This window comes from Uloborus diversus, chromosome 1, assembly GCF_026930045.1.
Source record: "Uloborus diversus isolate 005 chromosome 1, Udiv.v.3.1, whole genome shotgun sequence".
NCBI lineage: Eukaryota > Metazoa > Arthropoda > Arachnida > Araneae > Uloboridae > Uloborus > Uloborus diversus.
Window position 1 is genome coordinate 236,919,555 of NC_072731.1, and position 19,409 is coordinate 236,938,963.

At 33.8% G+C, this 19,409-nt stretch overlaps 1 protein-coding gene across 1 annotated transcript in view; it reads left to right on the plus strand.

The window, feature by feature from the left end:
• Positions 1 to 1,454: 1,454 nt before the first annotated feature.
• LOC129225925 (tyrosine-protein kinase Src42A-like) overlaps positions 1,455 to 19,409 on the plus strand; it is a 54,974-nt gene continuing 37,019 nt past the window's right edge. The window contains exon 1 of the mRNA XM_054860468.1: positions 1,455 to 1,900. Within this exon, the coding sequence (XP_054716443.1) occupies positions 1,473 to 1,900 (428 nt within the window). The 5' untranslated portion in view covers positions 1,455 to 1,472. The remainder of the gene's footprint in view (positions 1,901 to 19,409) is intronic.

Consider the following 19,409-nt stretch of genomic DNA (forward strand, 5'->3'; position numbering starts at 1 on the left):
TCAGGGCTGTGGAGTCGGAGTTAGATTAATTTTGGGGTTCAGGAGTCGGGAGTCGAAGGCATCAAGTTCCAAGAGTCGGTCATTTTCCCTTCTGTTCAAAATGTTTCCGAGACTGTTAGTTTCCCTCCAATTCCGCAGCTCTGGTAATTATAACTACACGGAAAAGTTCAATTAAGAAAGCAAATGCTTTAGTGGTTACAATTACTGCATTTAAAACTTTCAAAAATTAACAGAAATTTTAGAAACTATGAAACGAAAATTTGTTTCTAATTTTCTGGCAAAGAAGAACCAAAAACATGCATGGAGATACATTGCTTTCTCAAAGCCAGAAGGAAAAATTGCCCCATATCCTAATCGCCCTTAAATGATGGGTCTACCACCCCACTCCCATGTGAAACCTCTAGCTGCGCTAGTGATAGCACCAACAAACATTGAAAAAAAAAAAAAAAAACCTTTCGAAAAGTCCAACTTTAAACACATGCATTTTTTGTTGCTTTTTACGAATTCTGTTTAAAAAGACGAACTTTGTAAGCTTTTATCTTGAAACTTACGAAAGAGCTGCATTCATTTCGTACGATTTTTTTTTCTTGTTCATGATACGTGTATCGAAAGAGGCTTTGTGAAATTTTTTAGTTTAAAAATGTTGCAAAGGCATAATGAACGTTTCATTTAGTACGAAACCCTTCCTTTTCAATCGAAATTTCAAGATTTTAAAAGCTAAAGTGACTATTAAAACGAGTTTCTTTAGCGCTGCTACCCAGCGAGTATTCAATAACACGCATTTGATTAATACTACAATGGAATCATTAACACTGAGTAGGATTTAAATTCCTGCCGTTGAAAAATCAAATGAGATCTTTTCCTCCACGTGGAAAGGGTCATTTCATTGCATATTCGTTTCTTGGGGTTATAGAAATCCCCTTTTAGGCTAAAAGGGGGGGGGGCTAAATTAAAGACTTTCTTTCTGTGTTTGCAGCAAAGCCTTATTTATTAAATTTTTATTAAGGTTGCGTTCGACGAGCTCGACCGAGAGCGACCGGTTAGTTAATCACGTGACAGCTAATGATCACGTGCTCCAATCAACCAATCAACTGCTTAGAATGGTAACCGCCGTGGTAACCGGTTGATCATAGAACGATTTGGTTAGTAACCAGTTACTTACCGGTCGACTGGTGAGTTTCGCCGAACGCAACCTAATAGGTGGCGCACTTGTTGGGACTGAACGAGATGTTTGTCTGCCGATGGTCGTGTAGCAGAAAGCTGTTTCTTGTGTCTGTGTTCGTTTGACGTAAGGTTTGCTGCTGAGGAAACTAGGAACCCGATGGATTTGGTTATAAATATGCTTTTTTTTCATGCCATATGATGACATCTTATTTGTTAAGAGAAGTATGCTGTTGGCTTTGACAGTTTTCTTCTTATAGTCCCATGCTTATAATTTAATTTGCTTAGCACCGCTAAAGTTTATTTACAAAATGGGAAATTGCTTCAGTCGTTCCGCTAATAAAAATGCGAAAAAAGAATTAACTGGACAGCCGCCTGCAGATAGAACAATTCTCGACAACTGCCCAACATCTTTATCTTCCTTAGGTGTACAAACGCATGAGCCTTCTGTTACAAATTTGAGATATACTTCTGATCCGACTTGCCGAAACGGTCCAAGTTTACCCCCAGTTCCATCGGATTCTGACAGTTCATCTGGATCCAGCGGGAAAATTTTTGTAGCCCTTTATGATTACGATGCCAGAACAGATGAGGATTTAAGTTTTAAAAAGGGTGAACATTTAGAAGTTTTGAATGATACTCAAGGTGACTGGTGGTTTGCTCGGTCTAAAGCTACCAAGCAAGAAGGATACATTCCCTCAAATTATGTGGCAAAGTTGAAATCTATTGAAGCTGAACCGTAAGTATATTTGAAATCTAATAAGTATTTAGAAATGTAATTGAAGGAATTCATGTGCTTCTAATTTAAACTAATGAATTATGTGTATTAAAATTAGCTGTAGCAGGGAAGTTTGACACCACATGAGAGGAGTGGTGTAGTCAATAGGGGGACGCAGTGGAATGACGTGATTCAACTTTTTACTTTTAAACTGTACGGGCCTGTCATTTCAAAGTTTTCCGCGATGGGCAAAGGATACATACTCGATAGGGCAGTAATCAGTGTTTAATTTTGGAGAGGATTTTACCAAACACATTTTTCTTGAAATATATATGATCAAGAAAATTTGATTTTATATGAGCAATAAAATTGGATGTATATTCTACTGATTTTTGTTACGATTAATTATTGAAATTAGGGGGGTGCTGCTTTATGGACATGTAAGAAATGAAGGAAAGGGGGGGGGGGGAATCTGATGTGTGCACTATGTAACTTCATCAGTAGCGTGACTTTCTCATTTAGACTATGATTCCAGCCTTAGAAGACTAAAAATGTACAGTCTTGAGCAAAGAAGAGACGAGGGGACATGATTCAGTTGTTTAAATTTATTAAAATGAAAGATGTTACTGGGCAGAAGTTTAGCACTGAAAACAGGACAAGGGATCCTTGTTTTAAGCTATTTAAATCTCAGGCTAACATGGATATTAGGAAAAATTATTATTATAGCAGGGTAGTGGAATCTTGGAATAACTTACTGGAAGAGGTTGTAATCAGCACAGGAGTAGATAGTTTTAAGAGGGCCATTGATCTTCATTGGGGATTGTAAATTGACTAGGAACCAGCCTAGCTGGGCCCAGAGACTTGCTGGTCGTCACTTTTGTATTTGTAACTATGGGGTCTAGCGCCCCTGGCAAACTAAAGAAATTGCCCCCCCCCCCCTCCAGGTTCGCCCACGTGGGAAGTTAGCAGAGATCATTTGTGACCTCAAAAAAAAAAAAAAAAAAAAAAAAATTTTTTTTGGATATTTTGATTAGTTGATTTGACAATTATGAGACAGCATTGTAATTTTTTTTCTTGTGTTCTTTTTGTAGAATTGTTTTCAATGATACCCAGTTTTCTTTCTCAATAGATGTATGTTATTATGTGTCTCTAGCTCTTTTTTCTGGCGAGTTTTTTTTTTTTTTTTCCTTTTTAAAGCAGCTTTGAAACATTTTTCAAAAAAAAAAAAAATTAAATTTTTTTTATGTCGCCCCGGCTGCTGCACCCCTGGCGAGGACCCCTTTTGCCAACCCCTAGTTACGCTACTGGACTTCATCCCTGTTAAATATTTGATGTATTTTCAACAACTCAAAGAAATACTTCTTTAACTTATATTTGTTAAGTTGTAAAATATTTTAAATTCAGAGTTTTTGCTGTCAAATTTTAAGAACTTTGATGTTTTTGTTAGCATGAAGCATTCTCAAAATATGAAGGCAAACATTGTAGTGTATTGTAAGAAAGGATGAAGGTATGCAATAATTACATTTTAAGTAAATACTGCAGTTAAAGTACTTCAATAACAATAATTTCATTTCTCAAGTAAAGTTGAAAAATAAACGAATAAATTAAAGGAGTAGTAATATTTTCTCAAAAAAAAAAAGTATAACAAAGCTTTTTTCAGAATAGTTTTCAAAACTTTTCGGAGGGTTTAAACCCTAAAAACCCACCCCTTAAATACGACTCTCATACTCGATTAATATTTTCAGTTAAGATATAATGAAATAAATATACACAAATGTGTGTTTCATAGTTGGGTTTTAGCGTCGAAAAGTGGTTTTTGATGCGACAAGGGTATAATAACAGCTTAGAATTGTAAAGCTCCTTTAAAGTTTAAAAATCTGCTTTGCTTGCTGAAAAAACATAAACTACAAACTAGCAATGTTGATATTTTAACTTAAATGAATGAAATAATCCAGTCTTAAATTAATTCTAACTTAGAAACCAAGGTGAATGACAAGTTTTAAAGCTCAGAATACTCACTATTAGTTTTTGGTTTATTTATTAGCACATATTTTTTGACATAGCTAATATGAATTAATGAAACTTATATGCCGAGTGAAATACAAAGTATTTTCAAAAAATGTACAAGATTTTTAAAGAACGACTAACTTGATACAAGTGCATGGTATATTTTTAATGTTTTACATAACATATAACAATCCAGTAGCTTAATGTGTATTAAATAGAACTTAAATTAATGTACTTTTATTAATAAAATACCTCATGTTTATCTTTAATTTATTTTTGTGACATCTTCCTACCTAAGTAATATTTATTCATATCAATTTGCATCTTCATAGTATATTGAAAAAGAATATTTCTCTAGAAAGCAAGTTAGAGAAATCATTATGCAGCTGCTGAATACTTATAAAGTTGTTCAAAAAAACTTACTAATCCCAACATATTTTATTTCTGTTGATTTAGTTACACTAAATGTTCAGTTTATTCAACTTTTTATTCAGTTGCTTAAAAATCCGTTATAAGTTATAATGGTAAGAAGAGTGGAATTTCTGTGTTTCCTCCTTAATTCGAATTTCTTTTTTTTTTCAGTTACGTAGTTCCATTTCTTTTAACAATTTAATCTTAACATTACATTTAAATTAAAAACAGCATTAACTATATCTAGGTTTTACATTGTTTTTGTTTTGCTATTATAAATGCTGATATGAGGATCAATATATTTTTTACTTGAAGTTTAAATTCAACTTATGATTTTAACATCATATTTAGAAATGCCAACATTTATTAGTAATAGTTAAGGAAAAAATCTTTGTAGCAGTAGCTCAACTAGAAAATCTTTTAGAGGGAGTACTCTCCTCCGGAATTTTAACCTAAGAACACAGTTTTAGATGGTCTCTAGTTACGAGAAAGAAAGATTCGGAGGCCGTCTTCGGAAATTAAAGTTTTAAAAACGCGATTCAAGGCGATATTTGTTGACTGTAGGGTAAGAAATGGAACTTTTTGGAGCTGCCTCCGATCGATTTTTTATACAATAGATATAAATCGACTATCCCTCCTCTAAATAATGTATATTTGAGAAAAACCCTAAGTCGGGACCAACTTCCGGAATTTTCAGGAGTCGCAAGATTTTTTTTTTGGAATAAAAGAAAAAATTTCTCTTCTAAAATCACATTCGAGGAAACCTCTGTAAAATTTTTAGCAAAGTCAAAAAAGGCATGTATCTGATCTGCCTGACTCTTACAAAAACTGGCCCTTAATCTAGGTCTTTGTTGCATTATAATAGAGGACTAGTTAGTGCAGTTATAACTTATTAAATGTTTCCCCTAGGATGAGTTCCTTTCCAAGCTATGTTAACTAACACCAAAAATTAATCCTTTAAGTGTCATCAACTACTGGTAGTTTTACCTTACTCTGTTTTCTGCAGTTTTAGGTTTATTTTGGATTTTTGGTTTGGGGATGGACATTCCCCCAGTTCCCCTCTTCGAATCCGCTTTTGCAATTCCCTCCTCTCTTTTCCCTGCTCCTTTCTTTAAGTTCAATTTCTATAAAACAGAGGAATTTTCCTGCACTTTGTTCTAAAAATGTTTAGTTACATGTGGGATTTTCGGGGGGGGGGGGGAGGAGAACATTCCCCCAGTTCCCTTCCATGGATCTGCCTCTGCTATTGTTTGATTGTTTTTCCTGGAACTTTTCTTCAAGTTTTAAAAAACAACAGAATTTTCCCTTAATCTGTTCTGAAAATTTTTAGGTACACTTAGGAAATCGGGGGGAGGGGGGACATTTTCCCAGTTCCCTACCCCTACCATGGATCCGCTTCCGCTATTGTCTAATCGCTTTTCCTGGTGCCTTAGTTCACGTTCTAAAAAACTTAAACATTTTCCTGTGCTCTGTTTTTTGAATACTTCTACAGTTTTTTTCAAGTGGGGGGGGGGAGGGATATTCCAGCAGTTCCCCTTTTTTACTTCCTTTTACAAAAAAGGAAGTATTGTATTCGCGAAAAAATTTTCACTCAAAAATCGCCCTTAATTTCCATTTTGCTCACCCCCAAATGAATGTTGAGTTTTTTTGCGATTCGACCACATGCGGGAAAAGTGCCTAAGAATGTATAGACACGCGAAATATCCATTTTGACCATCACCGAGGTAATTACAACAACTTTTCTCGTGATGTATGTGCGTATGTGCCTCGCATAACTCAAAAATGGTATGTCCTAGAAAGTTGAAATTTGGTACATAGACTCGTAGTGGGGTCTAGTTGTGCACCTCCCCTTTTGGTTGCTTTCGGATGTTCCTAAGGGGGTCTTTTGCATCTTTTTGGGGGGAAATCATTGTTAATTTCGATGTAAACTCAAGTGGCGTTATAATTTGTCGGACACTTGGCGATATATCGCCAGTCTTTTGGTCGCCAACTTGGCGACAAATTTGGCGGAGTTTTTTTTTTTTGGTTTCAATTTGGCCATTGTTGGTGATATTTAGAGAATAAATATTGAATCACATTAAAATAGCGAATAATGGGGAAATGACATTAAATTGGAGTAAAAGGAAGTCATGTGATGCACACATCAGCTCGTTTTTTCATTTAATTACTTTGCTTCTCTGTTTACTTACTGTTACTCCATAGTAAAGGAAGTATTGTATTCGCAAAAAAAAATTCTCCCAAAAATCGGCCGTGATTTCCATTTTGCTTGCCTCCGAATGAAAATTTAATTCTTTTTTTGAATCCCACCACATGTGGATATATGCCAAAGAACGTATGGACACCCGAAATATCCATTTTGACGATCCCCGAGTTTTTGTGCGTATGTATCTCACATAACTCAAGAATGGTATGTCCTAGTAAGTTGTAATTTGGTACGTAGACTCCTAGTGGAATCTACTTGTGCAACTCCTTATTTGGTTGCATTTGGATGTTCCAAAGGTGGTCTTTTCCACCTTTTTGAAGAAAATCATTAATTTAATGCAAACGCAAGTGGTGTTCTACATTGGCAAACACTTGGCGATCTATCGCCAAACATTTGGTCGCCAAATTTTGTCACCAACTTGACAACAGATTTGGAGTGGTTTTTTTTTTAAATATCTGGTTTCAATTTCGCCACTATTGACGATATTTAGTTAACTATCAGTTACATTTGAGTTAACCATTTCTAGTTTTAACCACTGAGTTACATTAAAATTTCCAATATTGGGAAAATTAATCTGTATAAAACTTTTTTTTTTTTTTGCTTTGGTTCGCAACAAACTTGGGATGAAAATATTTAAAGTGTTTCTTTGTTTACTCCAAGTCCAACTCGCTATTATCATTAAATTAACGTAAAAGAAAGTCGTGATGCACACATCAGCTCCTTTTCAAAAAAGGTTAAGAAAACTTAAGAAAAAAAATGGTGCATTCATCACAGTAAAAATATTTTTTTAGGACACATGCAAAAAAAAAAAAAAAAGAGAGAGAGAGAGAATTAGAGTTTAACTAGGATTTTTTTTTTCTTTCAGTGCATACCTCGAATTATTCGAGTGCGTACAGGATAATGAACAAACCACAATTTGGAGAAGAAAAAATAAATTATTAGAGAAAATAAAAATACTTGATGATCAAATTCCAAAAATAATATTTGAACTAAAAGTAGTTTTGATCACTAGATTAACAGCCACTAAAAAAGTAAAAGAAACATTTAAATCCCAAAATTCAAAACATATGAGTTCAGAGTCTGTATAATGACTTTTGGCAGCCAAGGGCGCCCATATAGGGGTGTAAGTGGAGTGGGCTCTCAAGCCACTTCCCCTAGAAATTTTTCCTTCTTATAGTACGTTTTTCTTTGCAATATGTAAAAACATTTCCTCTCCAGCCATTAATATATAAGTTATGAAAAATGTCAAATTTTAATAACCCTAATCTGTACTGAAATCGGTTTCGACGTGGAAAATATCTTGCTAAACCATGGGGAAAACATTTGAGCCCGCCCCCCCCCCCCCCCATGGGCGTCTATGTTGGCAGCATATAATTATTTCAGTGTAATATCTAAACTTTAGCTGAATCATTTGTTAATAGATTATTCTTCTCTAAGACGTATTAGGGTTAATAAATACATCGTACCTGGAAAAAGAAATCAAACTTCATCTCATCACAAGCAACTCCTGCCTACTGGGGAGGATTTAAACAACTTGAATTAGAGGTACCTGAAAAATTAGATTATGATGGCATTCATGATTTGCCGTGCAACACAGCTCGGGCAATTTATATTCCTGTGCGGAATTAAGTCCGAAATGTTTTCTCAGCATTCTTTTATTTTCGCTGTCGTTCTTGAATTAAATCGTATCTTCTACAAGTGTATGCACATTGGGCAGAAATGCTTACCACTTTTTTAAGAGTCTAAAAATGGTATTGAATAAAACTGCTTTGAAATCAAAAACTTGCAGTGAAAGAAAAGCTTGCCTAGCACTTCGTCGGTATCTTTTTTTGTGAATCAATGAACACGTGTTCAAACTCACGTAGGTGTCACAATCGATCGCATTTTTGTGTTTAACGGTTGAGTAAACGCTTGTGTGTTGTATAATTGAAATTGATTTCTCAGATCTCATCTCGTCTTTTTTGATGGAGTAGACTGTTTACCATGGTTGTATTTGAACCCCATCCGAAATTTTTTCAAACCATTCTAAAATATGGTTTTTATTACTCTTTTTTTTTTTTTGAGAAACTTATTTTTTATTTCTTTAAAATTTCATTTTAAATTGAAATTATTATTAGTAGTAGTTTAATAAAAATAATTATTATTTTGACAAAACTGGGTGTTTTGTCTGCAGTATTTATTTTTATTGTAGTCATTGTGAAAATCATTTCTTGCAAAACAATAGTTTTCTTCGGATTTTGAATACCTGACGCCGACAAAAACATTAATATTATTTAAAATTAAAAGTGCCAAGCTCCATATTTAGTAAAGACGTACCGAGTAGCACTTTGGCCGAGTACCGAGTACTCGGCCGAGTTACCAAGTACCAATTATGTTTTAAGAAGAACCACCGACGCACATGTAATGAATTTTGAACTTATTGGAATAGTAGTATAGACCTCCTTGTCCATATAATAGTTTTTAAAACTAAATTCCTGCTGAAATTTAATTACGCATTATATAAACAATTTTGTTTGTGTCAAAAATTTTACAAAAAAAAAAATTATTTTTAAAATTAAAAATAAATAAAAAGTATGATTTATCAAGTTGGACTTAAAACAAATTACAGTGAAATCCCTCTAATGCAGACACTAACATGACAATTTTTTTTTTGTCCGCAATAGAGAGGTGTCCGCAGGACAGGGGTTAATAATGTTTTTTTGCATTGGGGGGGGGGGAACTGGGGAATTAAAAATTGTCCGCATAAGAGGGATGTCCGTTAGGAGGGGTTTCACTGTATACCAATCAATTACAGTTCTAGTCCGCTAAACATAAATAATTTTTAAAAACAGATAAAACAAATGTGCAGGAACACTGCAGACACGTGTTTCTGACCCCCCATTACAAGGAACGTCTTTTTCAGTGCATGACATGTGAGCTAAAGAATGTAAAGACATACGACAAAAAAATCCGAGTTTTGTCTTTAAATCCACGAGCTCCCATTTTGTGCATTGAAAAAGAAATTCCTTGTAACACCAAAACACGTGTCTGCAGTGTTCCTGCACTGTGCTTTTAACGTTGTTTTATTTCCTTTTATTTTTTAAGCAAAGGTATTTTTATATTTTTTATAAATAATTTTTGTTTGTAGCAAAAATTCATTCTTAATATAAAAATTCCATATTTTCTATACTTACCTTTTTTTGCATAATTTTTAATAAATAAGTTTTATTAACTTTGGGGACATTAAAATAAAGATTTATTCCATTGAAGCATTACAAACTTCATTTATCTCAAAATTTAAATTTGACTTATAAATTTTAATTGTAAATGATTGCAGAATATAATGCTTGCTCTTTTTTTTTTTTTTTTTTTATAAATTTTAGCATCTGTCTTGGACATCATTCAACATTTTGCAACTACTCGGTATTGGCCGAGTATCTGATCAGAATTTGGCCGAGTACCGAGTACTCGGCAAATTGGCCGAGTAGGCCGAGTACCGAGTAGTTACCGAGTTCTCGGTACGTCTCTAATATTAGCATATTTTAAAGTGTTCAACAGTGAATTTAAGAAGTATTACTTCGAATGCGTGTCCATGAGTACACGCATCTATTTTTTTGAATTATTAAAAAGACGTCGAATATTTAACTGGGGTAAAGTTACGCAACGTACACATCAAATTTGTTTTTCTTTATTTAATAGTACGTCCCCTTTTGTATTTGCTCATATTGATGCCCTTATTTAAAGTAGCATCGCCTCTCTTAAATAACGTATTGTAACGAAGACCAATATAATAGAAGAAAAAATGAATTTTATTAATCGTATACAATACATTTCACAAGAAATGTGTTGATGAAACCCTCCCAGAAACAAACTAATTTTTGGTCAATTTGTTCTAATAATTAAGTTTACCCGCATTTCATATTCTTGCATGATCAAAGTTCGTATTTTCATGAGGGATACTGAACATAGAAAGAAAGAAAAAATCAACGAGAAAATACATGTACATATTGTAAATACAAAAATGTACATGTTATAAATTTCTAAATGCATTATTTTGTGCAAGAAATTTCAAGGTTTTCAATTTTTTTTCCTCGAGTAAAAATAAATTTCTCCCGAGAAAAAAGGAAACTTTTTTCCTAAAATTTCCGTTTTTTTCTACCATTGTTCTGATTTCTGTATCATTCTTGAAAAGGAAATTCAGAAAGAGTTTATTTATGATCGAGATGAAAATGTTAAAAAGAATTGAAAATGGTTTTGATTATTCAAAGGCCAAAAGAAAAAAAAGAGACACGCGTTGCAAAAATCTGCCAACAGAAGATCAACGTAAAATATGAAACGAGAATATATTAAAAATCAAATGATCCGTGATTTCAAATTGTAGCTTCACTTGATTTTCAGACATTAATCCTATTAAACTTATATTAATTAGGCTAAACAATGGGATTAGATCTTTTCCTAAAAGTAATACCTTTCCAACTTATATTTATTATCCATAAACGTTTCCGTTTCATTTTGTTGCAGCAGTGGGGTCCTTCAGTCAAAAGTACTACTTTTAGTGACTAAAATTAATGGAATAAGCAAAAAAAAAAAAAACATGGAGCCAGGAAAAAAAACTTTTACTTTCTATTTATTATTTAATTTTTTTAAATGTCCGATTTTGGAAATAATGCGTGGTCTTTATGACGTCACAAGTGATGTACTTTGGCGCGCTGCTTCATTGAACGTTTTGCTGTCAACCGCGTTGCCAGGTTATTACAATTTGCGCTGTGCGCTAATGGTATAAGTGAACGGCATCATTTCATCACTTGTGATGCCATGTGCAGAAGCGTAAGACACACCAATCTGCACATCGATTAAAATAATGGGGTCGTTTCCAAAATTTTAAAAGTATTTTTTTCTGAAAGAGCATGTTTAAAAACATAGGATCTGAACATTTTTAAATAATTTGTTTAAGTTTGATATTTTTAAAAAATTACTTAAATCGGTGAGCTTTTATTGTTAATGCTTCTGTCCGATGACATCACAAATGATGAAATGCCATTCTGTGTTGCCATTCACAGAGCAAAATATTTAATTCGCATCTTTACTCACGTGTATTGGCAACGATAAGGTTGATAGCAAGGGTTGAGCGCAATTTTAATTCGCTCCTTGATTATCATAACGTGGAAACGCGGAAGAAAGATTCGCCAAAATGCATCATTTGTGACGTCATCAAGACCACGCCTTGTTTGAAAAATCGGACATTTAAAAAAAATAATTAAAAAATAACTGTTGGGAAAATGAAAGTATTTTCTGGGTCCATGTTATATTTTTTTGCTTATTCTATCAATTTCAGTGACAAAAAGTGCTACTTTGTTGTGCTTTTAAACGTTATTCTATTTTTATCTAACATACTTAATATATTACGTTTTATACACTTGTAAAACTTTTGCTTTTTCCTCAGTTTGTTAGTTTTTATTTTTTACTTTTTTTTTTACACCAGACTTATTCATTTCACAAAAACAAGACGAGAGAAAGAGGAAAATACAAGATATATTTTCTTTTGATTATGAGTTTTTGCATACGGACCTCATCAACTATTTTTCTCACTTTGTTGTACTATTATTTTTAATTATCATAAAACAACTTAAACTAAGTCTGTTTCACTTGCTTTGCATTTTTATCACTTTAAAGTATACTTGTTGATTTCAGCAAGGGCGAAAGTCCAAATTAAAATAATAATAATAATAATAATTAATTTCAGTGACGACATGAAACTTAATTTAAGGTGGCGTAATGATCCTGCATATGGTTAATTTAGCCATAGAAAACCTTGTAGAATTTAGTTCATTTATGAATGAAATCAACACTTTTTATTGAATCCTTAAAAGTTTCATTTGTTGGACTTACGCCCTTTCTGAAATAATCGATTCAAATACGGCTCTGTTATGCAGCGACCTGATAAATATTAAAGTGAAAGCAGCTACTAAGTTAAAAGTCATAATGAAACTCAAACGAATTGTCCATTTGATTGATATATCAGGGCTGATAGGATAGCACTTCTTCCTCCGAGTTTTCGCTTTGTTATGTAATCATAACGAGTACTCTTTTTTTCTTTTTTTGTTACGCGAAATTCCAGAGGTAATGCATAATTATCGGTTCCGCGTTTCATCCCACTATCAGAACAACAGAACTTTATTAATTCTTCGAAATATCAATGAACTTGCTGTGAAATTTGGTTTTGCTTCACAGCATCAACCACTCGGTTTGTTTATTTTCGCTCATTGTCAAACCTCTCCATTTTTTTTTTAAAAAGGGAACTTCCTTTGTTGCGTCAAACAAGCAAATTAACCTCCTTATGTATCCCGTCTATCCCCCTGCCGGTTTCCCTGGATATTGTTCCTGGTGGAACTTGTGTGCCGACATTTTACCTTGGACTGACCCAATTTTCTTTCGCACGTTTTGTTTGGGCCTTTAAAATCCTTTTCTCGCTTGTCTAACAGCAATTCTTTTTGTTTGAACACTCAGAACGGAAAGAAAAAGTGACCCTTCCAGTTTCCTTTCTATCGGAGTTTCCATCGTTCTAATAGCGATTTTATGAGCCTTGGACGCAAAAGTTAATTTTAGGCGCTGAATGAATGATGTTAATGAAGTAGCCTGGAGACTTTTCCTGTTTCAGAATCTGAAAGTGTGATCTCATTTCACCTTTATCACACATTAATTTTGCTCCTCGAGGAGTGGAACTATTTTTACCTTCTACGCTTTTCCTCTTATGAAACTTTCTGTTGTAATATTTTTTTAATGATTGCAGTTTGGCCTGTCATTGCACTAGATTAGGGAGATGTCTTTCAACGGTTGACAATAAATGTGTGTCGAGATGTTAGTCGTGATTGTTAAACTCGGAATTTCAGTTTCGTTTATGGAAGAACTCTAGGAAAAAATAAGGGTGTTATTTTTCGAAACTTAAACACGGTTTGATTTTTATTTAAAAAGATTGCAGAATTTTCAGATCACAGAATGTTTACGCATCCATCTATATCTACAAATTACACCAAGGTGAAGGACTTATTTTGCAATCACATTAGAATTTTCATTACATTATTCTTCGGCTTGAAAAATGTTTTAAGATGTTGATTTCCATCTTAAAACAATTATATTAATATATTTTTAATATTAAATCAACTGTAATATTAAAAATAGAAAATTATTTGTTCGAATTCAATTTATGAATTTAGTTACTCTATACATTAGAGCACAGCCGGAAATGAAAGCACAGAGGAAGAGGGTGAAGTCATTCATAGCAAGCCATAATTTTCTCCTGGGGGAGGTCGTAACAGTCTGTACCCAGTGAAATCCCGTTACATCTTGCATCGAATGCCAATAAAACAAAACATATCCATTTCAACGAGGGTGGGGGAAGGGAGAGAAAGAATTCAGTCCCGGTTCAATTTCCATTACATTGTTTGAATTCCATTACAGCGAAATTTCTGTGACAACAAACAAAATTTGCGGTTCCTTGACGTTCGTTGTAACGGAATTTCACTGCAGTACCGTACAATGAATTCACAGAAACCTATTTAATTCTATCATATTGTACGTATTGTATTAAGTTCAATGTGGTCTATTAGTTTTCCAGTGTTCTTCGAATTGTGTCACAGTGGTTGTAAATTTGCCATTATTCTGTAAGGACAGTAGTAAAAAAAATATTTAGAAAAGAGGTTAGCCTTAAAAATCTGTTCTGCATCAAAATGCTAAAAATAATTTGAAAAACAGCTACAATAATTAACTTAAACAAAAATTTACATTATTCATAAGGTTTCCAATTGCAAGTAGGAAAGGAGTACATATATATGTCTGCTATGTCTAATTATCGTTACATCAACAAAAAATGAAATACTGTTAGCCTCTTATCGCTTATGTACTATTATCAAGACAACATGATATTTCCAGATCGTCCTCCTACAATGACGTTTAAAAAAAAAAAAAAACTGCTGTGAGAAAGCATATAAAAATAAATAAAAAGAAGGGATTGTTGGTAAGGAAAAGAGCACCATCTATCGCCGCCAACAAAGTCAGCCATACCCATAGCCCCCCAAAATGTAGATCGACCCCTTGCTGTTGCCAAAGTGCTATTCTCTAGTAACAGAAGACGTATCATTTGTTGTACAAAACAGCCTTCAAAGAGTCAAAATATGTTCGACTGTTGTTTCATTGAAGGACCTTATGAAGAACAGGAGACTTCTATATAATGCAATTAAATTCTGTAGATTCCATGAACAATATTTAAATATTTGTTTTTACTCAGTAACGGACATATCTCAGCATACGTCCGTTACTAACTCAAAAACTAGTATTTAAGTATTGTTTTTGGAAGCTTTCAAAATTTAATTGCATTACATAAAAGTAGAGTCCATATTCTTTATTAAGGCACGGGGGCGCCCCGAACTTAAATTTTTGGAAAGGCGGAAATTGTCAAATGGAACTCCAAATTTCGTAGAATAATAATCATTTTGCCGAATTATCGGGCAAAATTTGCTGAATACGGAAATTTTTGGAAGGTCGTAGTGACCTCCCGTAGCCTCCCATCGTGGTTCCCCTGTTTATGTATTGAAACAAGAATGAACAAATTTCGCAACAAATGTGCAACATACGATAAATCCAGAACTGAAATAGAATTGCGGCAATAGTGTTCAGTCAATCTCGGATAAAGTTTACTTACTTTTTCTAAAGGAACGCCATTTTCTCATCTCCATTAAGAGGCAAAGTGCTATCGAGTGATCGAAGCACTCCGGAAACCTCTTTACTTTTTATGGTAGAATCATTAGTTGTGTGAAAATTTCGACTTTAATTTCATTACCGTGCCCTAAAGTAGGACTTTTCCACCGAAACGCCATTCTAATATATGCCCCGCTAATCTTCTTCACTGCTAGAACGAGTGTCGTTGCATAAAATCCGTGTCATTCGAGAAAACAAGAAGTTCCGAATGGGGATCAGCAAATTATCAGCAGGATGCAGGTAATCCGATAAATGGTTGGAAAGATTTTCCCTCTTGGATAATGCTCATGATTTAAGACTCATTTTCTCTTTTCCACTTTTAAACCATCGTGCACATCAAGGTTAGTTGAGAGAGAGTTCGCTGCTTTTTGGGAAGAATGTTCTTCATGAAATTGGGGTTAAAACAAAGTTGTACGTCTGTGCTATTTTGAATCTGATTCAACAGTGATTCTTGAAGGTTTTTCTGAAACACTGGGACTCTGTTTCACATGAATTTTCAGATTCACTGAAACGTGACGCTATAGTGAAGGCGTGGCCAACTAGTCTGTCATTTAGATCAACTTTCAGTGCTAAGGATGAATAATAATATTCTACGTTTGTTGATGGTGTCACCAGAAATGGGATAAAATATTTCAAAGGTAATGGCTCAGGTCAGTGGTTCCTAGAATGGTCCACATGTACCCCAAGTAGCCATTGAGAACTATATAAGGGCCCAGGCCAACGAAAGCAAGAATTTGGGACACAACGGCATGAGATATAACTAGAGGTTCATCAGCCGAACTTCAATTTAATAGGTTACCATTAAAATCTTACCAATGTATAGTGCAGCTCTGGTTAGTTGAGCTGTGACCTTGACTATGTTTAAATGATTTAGGGGAGTTTAGTGAAAAATAGACGTGTTGTTGGGCTCGGATTTTAGTTGGAATATTTTTGAAAAACTACTAAGAAAGTTCCTCAATTCAACTTAGCGCCAATTACCCCTCCCTTTTTTCCGAAACAGAGGTAAACATTGTCAGAGTCGGAGCTCAACTTCTCAGCCTCACAATACTATTCAGATAATACTTATTTACATAGTAAGCATATATGTTGTTGATTAATTGTCCGTATTAAGCAATCTTGCTTTTCAAAATGAAGTTTCAGTTGTGTTGAAACGTTTAGTGATAAAGTGACTTAAGCTGATACCATGCTTGTGGCATATGCCCTCTTGGATTGATAAGAGCTATTTAAAATAGGGAAGGCGAAACAAAATAATACAAAGTGGTTGGTAAGGGATGAAATTTATCGAATTTCAGGAGAAGGGGCTGTTTATAAATGATGTCACGATTTTTTTCAACACATTTGGCCCCCTCCTCTCCTTTGTCACACAGTGTCACATTCACCTTACCCCCTCTCCTCCCATTGTCACATGTCATGCTGTTTTGCATACGCATAGTTTTTTTTTTTTTCATATATGTATAAAACAACTTGTGATGTTACACTTCTTTTCTCGTTGCCTTATACCTCCCCCTCTTCACAAACTCAAAATTTCACGAACACTCCTCCTCCCTCTTTAAGCGTGACATTATTTGCAGACGATTCCTGAGTTAAACTGTAGACAGGGTGAAAGTGGATGTCACCTTCTGTTTCTTGTTAATTTTAAAAGCATATTGATACAGGATGATGAGAAGGCTTTTCATATTTCTGCAGTAATTTGCTCAAAAAAGTGCTGCACTCGGACTTGCTTTTCTTATTCAGTACTTCTCCATCGTATGTGACTTCGTGTTAAAGTGATTAAGATTTCATACAATTTTAGAACTCTGGTTTTCGAATTCTCAACATTTTTTCAAGGTCATTGAACATATAGTTCTTTGTCTCGTCTTAGGTGTCTACTTAAAAAAAAAACATCAAAGTACTTACTGCTTTTTGTGAAACACCCTTCCTATTCAATGTCGTAGCTTAATGCTCTCAAGTTCATTATGGTGATGAAAAGACAGTCGTGATTCTATGATATACTTAGTAATTTTGGTGTTTAAATGGAAATAAATTAAGACTCCGTGACGTAATCTTATAAGCATCTTTAATATATTTACTTTTAAGATATTTATTTGTAATTTGTAAATGTTTTCTTTGTAAAAAATTTGCAGCACTGTATTTCAAAAAAGACAATAGGCTTTTTTGAAATAAATCATATTGAATATTATTTGAAATGAAGCCTATACGCTTATAGGCTACTTTGTTTTTTATGGATATTTTAGGTTTTATGGTTATCATCTTTAAAAAAAGCTGAAAATTTATGTGAAATTTTCATTTCTGTACGCTATACATCTATATTTTAACAAGATTTACCAGTTTGTTCCCATAAAAAAAAACACTACCACCGTGTCACAAACATATTGCACTAGTTTACCTCATTGTGAAGGAATAAAAGGTGGAAAGAGTGAAGTCTTCAGTTTTTGAAGCAAGGACTCCCAATTCATGTGATATATTTAGAAGTAAAGTATTGGAAGAAAACAGGTTTCTTCCACTCGTCTCACGTAAAACGTGTTTCCCATTCGTGTTGAAGTTGAACCATGTGACTTGAGATCTTTGCATCAGCAGTTTCTAAGCTAATGCTTGGTCTTACTCCCTCCAGTCACCAATTCCTGCTCTAAGGTTTACGTGTAAACAATATTGGTAAGGATTTGGTGTGTGTGTGTGGGGGGGGGGGGGGGTACATGACATGGGTTTTTTTCCTCTGAATTATGTCGCGGGAGCACAGCTTCTGCAATTTTGAATTTCATATGAAGAAATTTACGTATAAAATCTGGTTCTGTAGACTATAAAGAACCAGGACTTCTTTTATAAGAAACCTTTATAACCCTAATTTTATTAAACCCTGCGCCTGACTCCAATTGTAATTATATGTCATGAAAATTACATTAGGAAGACATGCTGCTCTGGAAGACTTAATAGGTAAAAAAGCACGTAAAAGTTGCCTCAGAGGGAAAAAAAATCATTTTACAGAAAGCTTTTTAATGAGAAATACCTTCGTAGTTTTATGAGTAATGAAATGCCGAACTCTGGGACCATCTTTTTGCTTTAAAAATACATAAGTAAAAAAAAGGAACGCTTCGTACGTAAACTTTAATGCTTTATAAAAGGTTTTAACGTAACTTTTTGAGCATGATGACTCATTTGCGTGAGAAATTTTTTATTGGGAAGTGAAAATTGTATCACTTATTGAAGGTAAATCATACTTTCTTAGGGTTTTACTGTTTCAATCTTTTAAGAGAAACTCGTAGAAATTTCTTTTATACATGCATAGTAATTTCTTGCCTTGTAAGTTCCTGGAAAAGAAGAAGAAATAACTAGTTGTCAGAATAAAGTGACTGAAGTAAGATCTTTCCTTGTGGATCCTATTTTATCTTCATCAATACTCGTTCAATGTATAAAAAGGTAAACCTTGTACTGTTTTTAGGTCAGTAACGATTCCTTATGAGCTCTATTTCTATTTTTTCCCCTCTTTAAATTTTCTCGTTATGATCATGTCCACTCGGAATTTACGTGATCAAACGGGTTTAAAAGGAGGGGGGGGGGGGGGGGGGAGCATAAAAAAAGCTTTCGATGCAATCATTTTAAGAGCCACTCATAATTATAATTGTTAAAACACTTACATAATTGCTTGTGTAAGTAATAGAATTAGCTTCATGGCTCATTAGCTAGTATGGTGTTCTCGATTCATATTTTTCAGTTTTTGTAAATAACTGCGCGTTTTTTTTTCCGAAATAAAAAATAATCATTGACAATTTCATTAACTTCCCTGAATCCTGTTATTTTTATTGTTTTTAAATTTTTTGCAGACAAAAGTTCCGTGTTCGAAATATCCGCACGAAGTTATTATAAGCTTGATTAGGAACGCACGTCTTTTAAAAATAACAGAAATTTTACTTTATTTATTTTTTGTTATGTATTTGGGTCTGTTGTTTTTTTAATATCTATTGAATATTTGATCTTCTGATATTTGTGGAAATAATTACAGTATCTCACCCTTATACAATTATTTCGCAAAGAATGCAAAATTTGCGAATCAATTTTTATTTGAAACGTGTGTGTTTCTGTTTTACGCTTATTAGTAAAATTGAAATAAATGTATAGGAACCTAAAAATGCTTGCTTTTATTAAGCTTTAGTTCAAAATTTATTGTCGTGTACTGTTCGA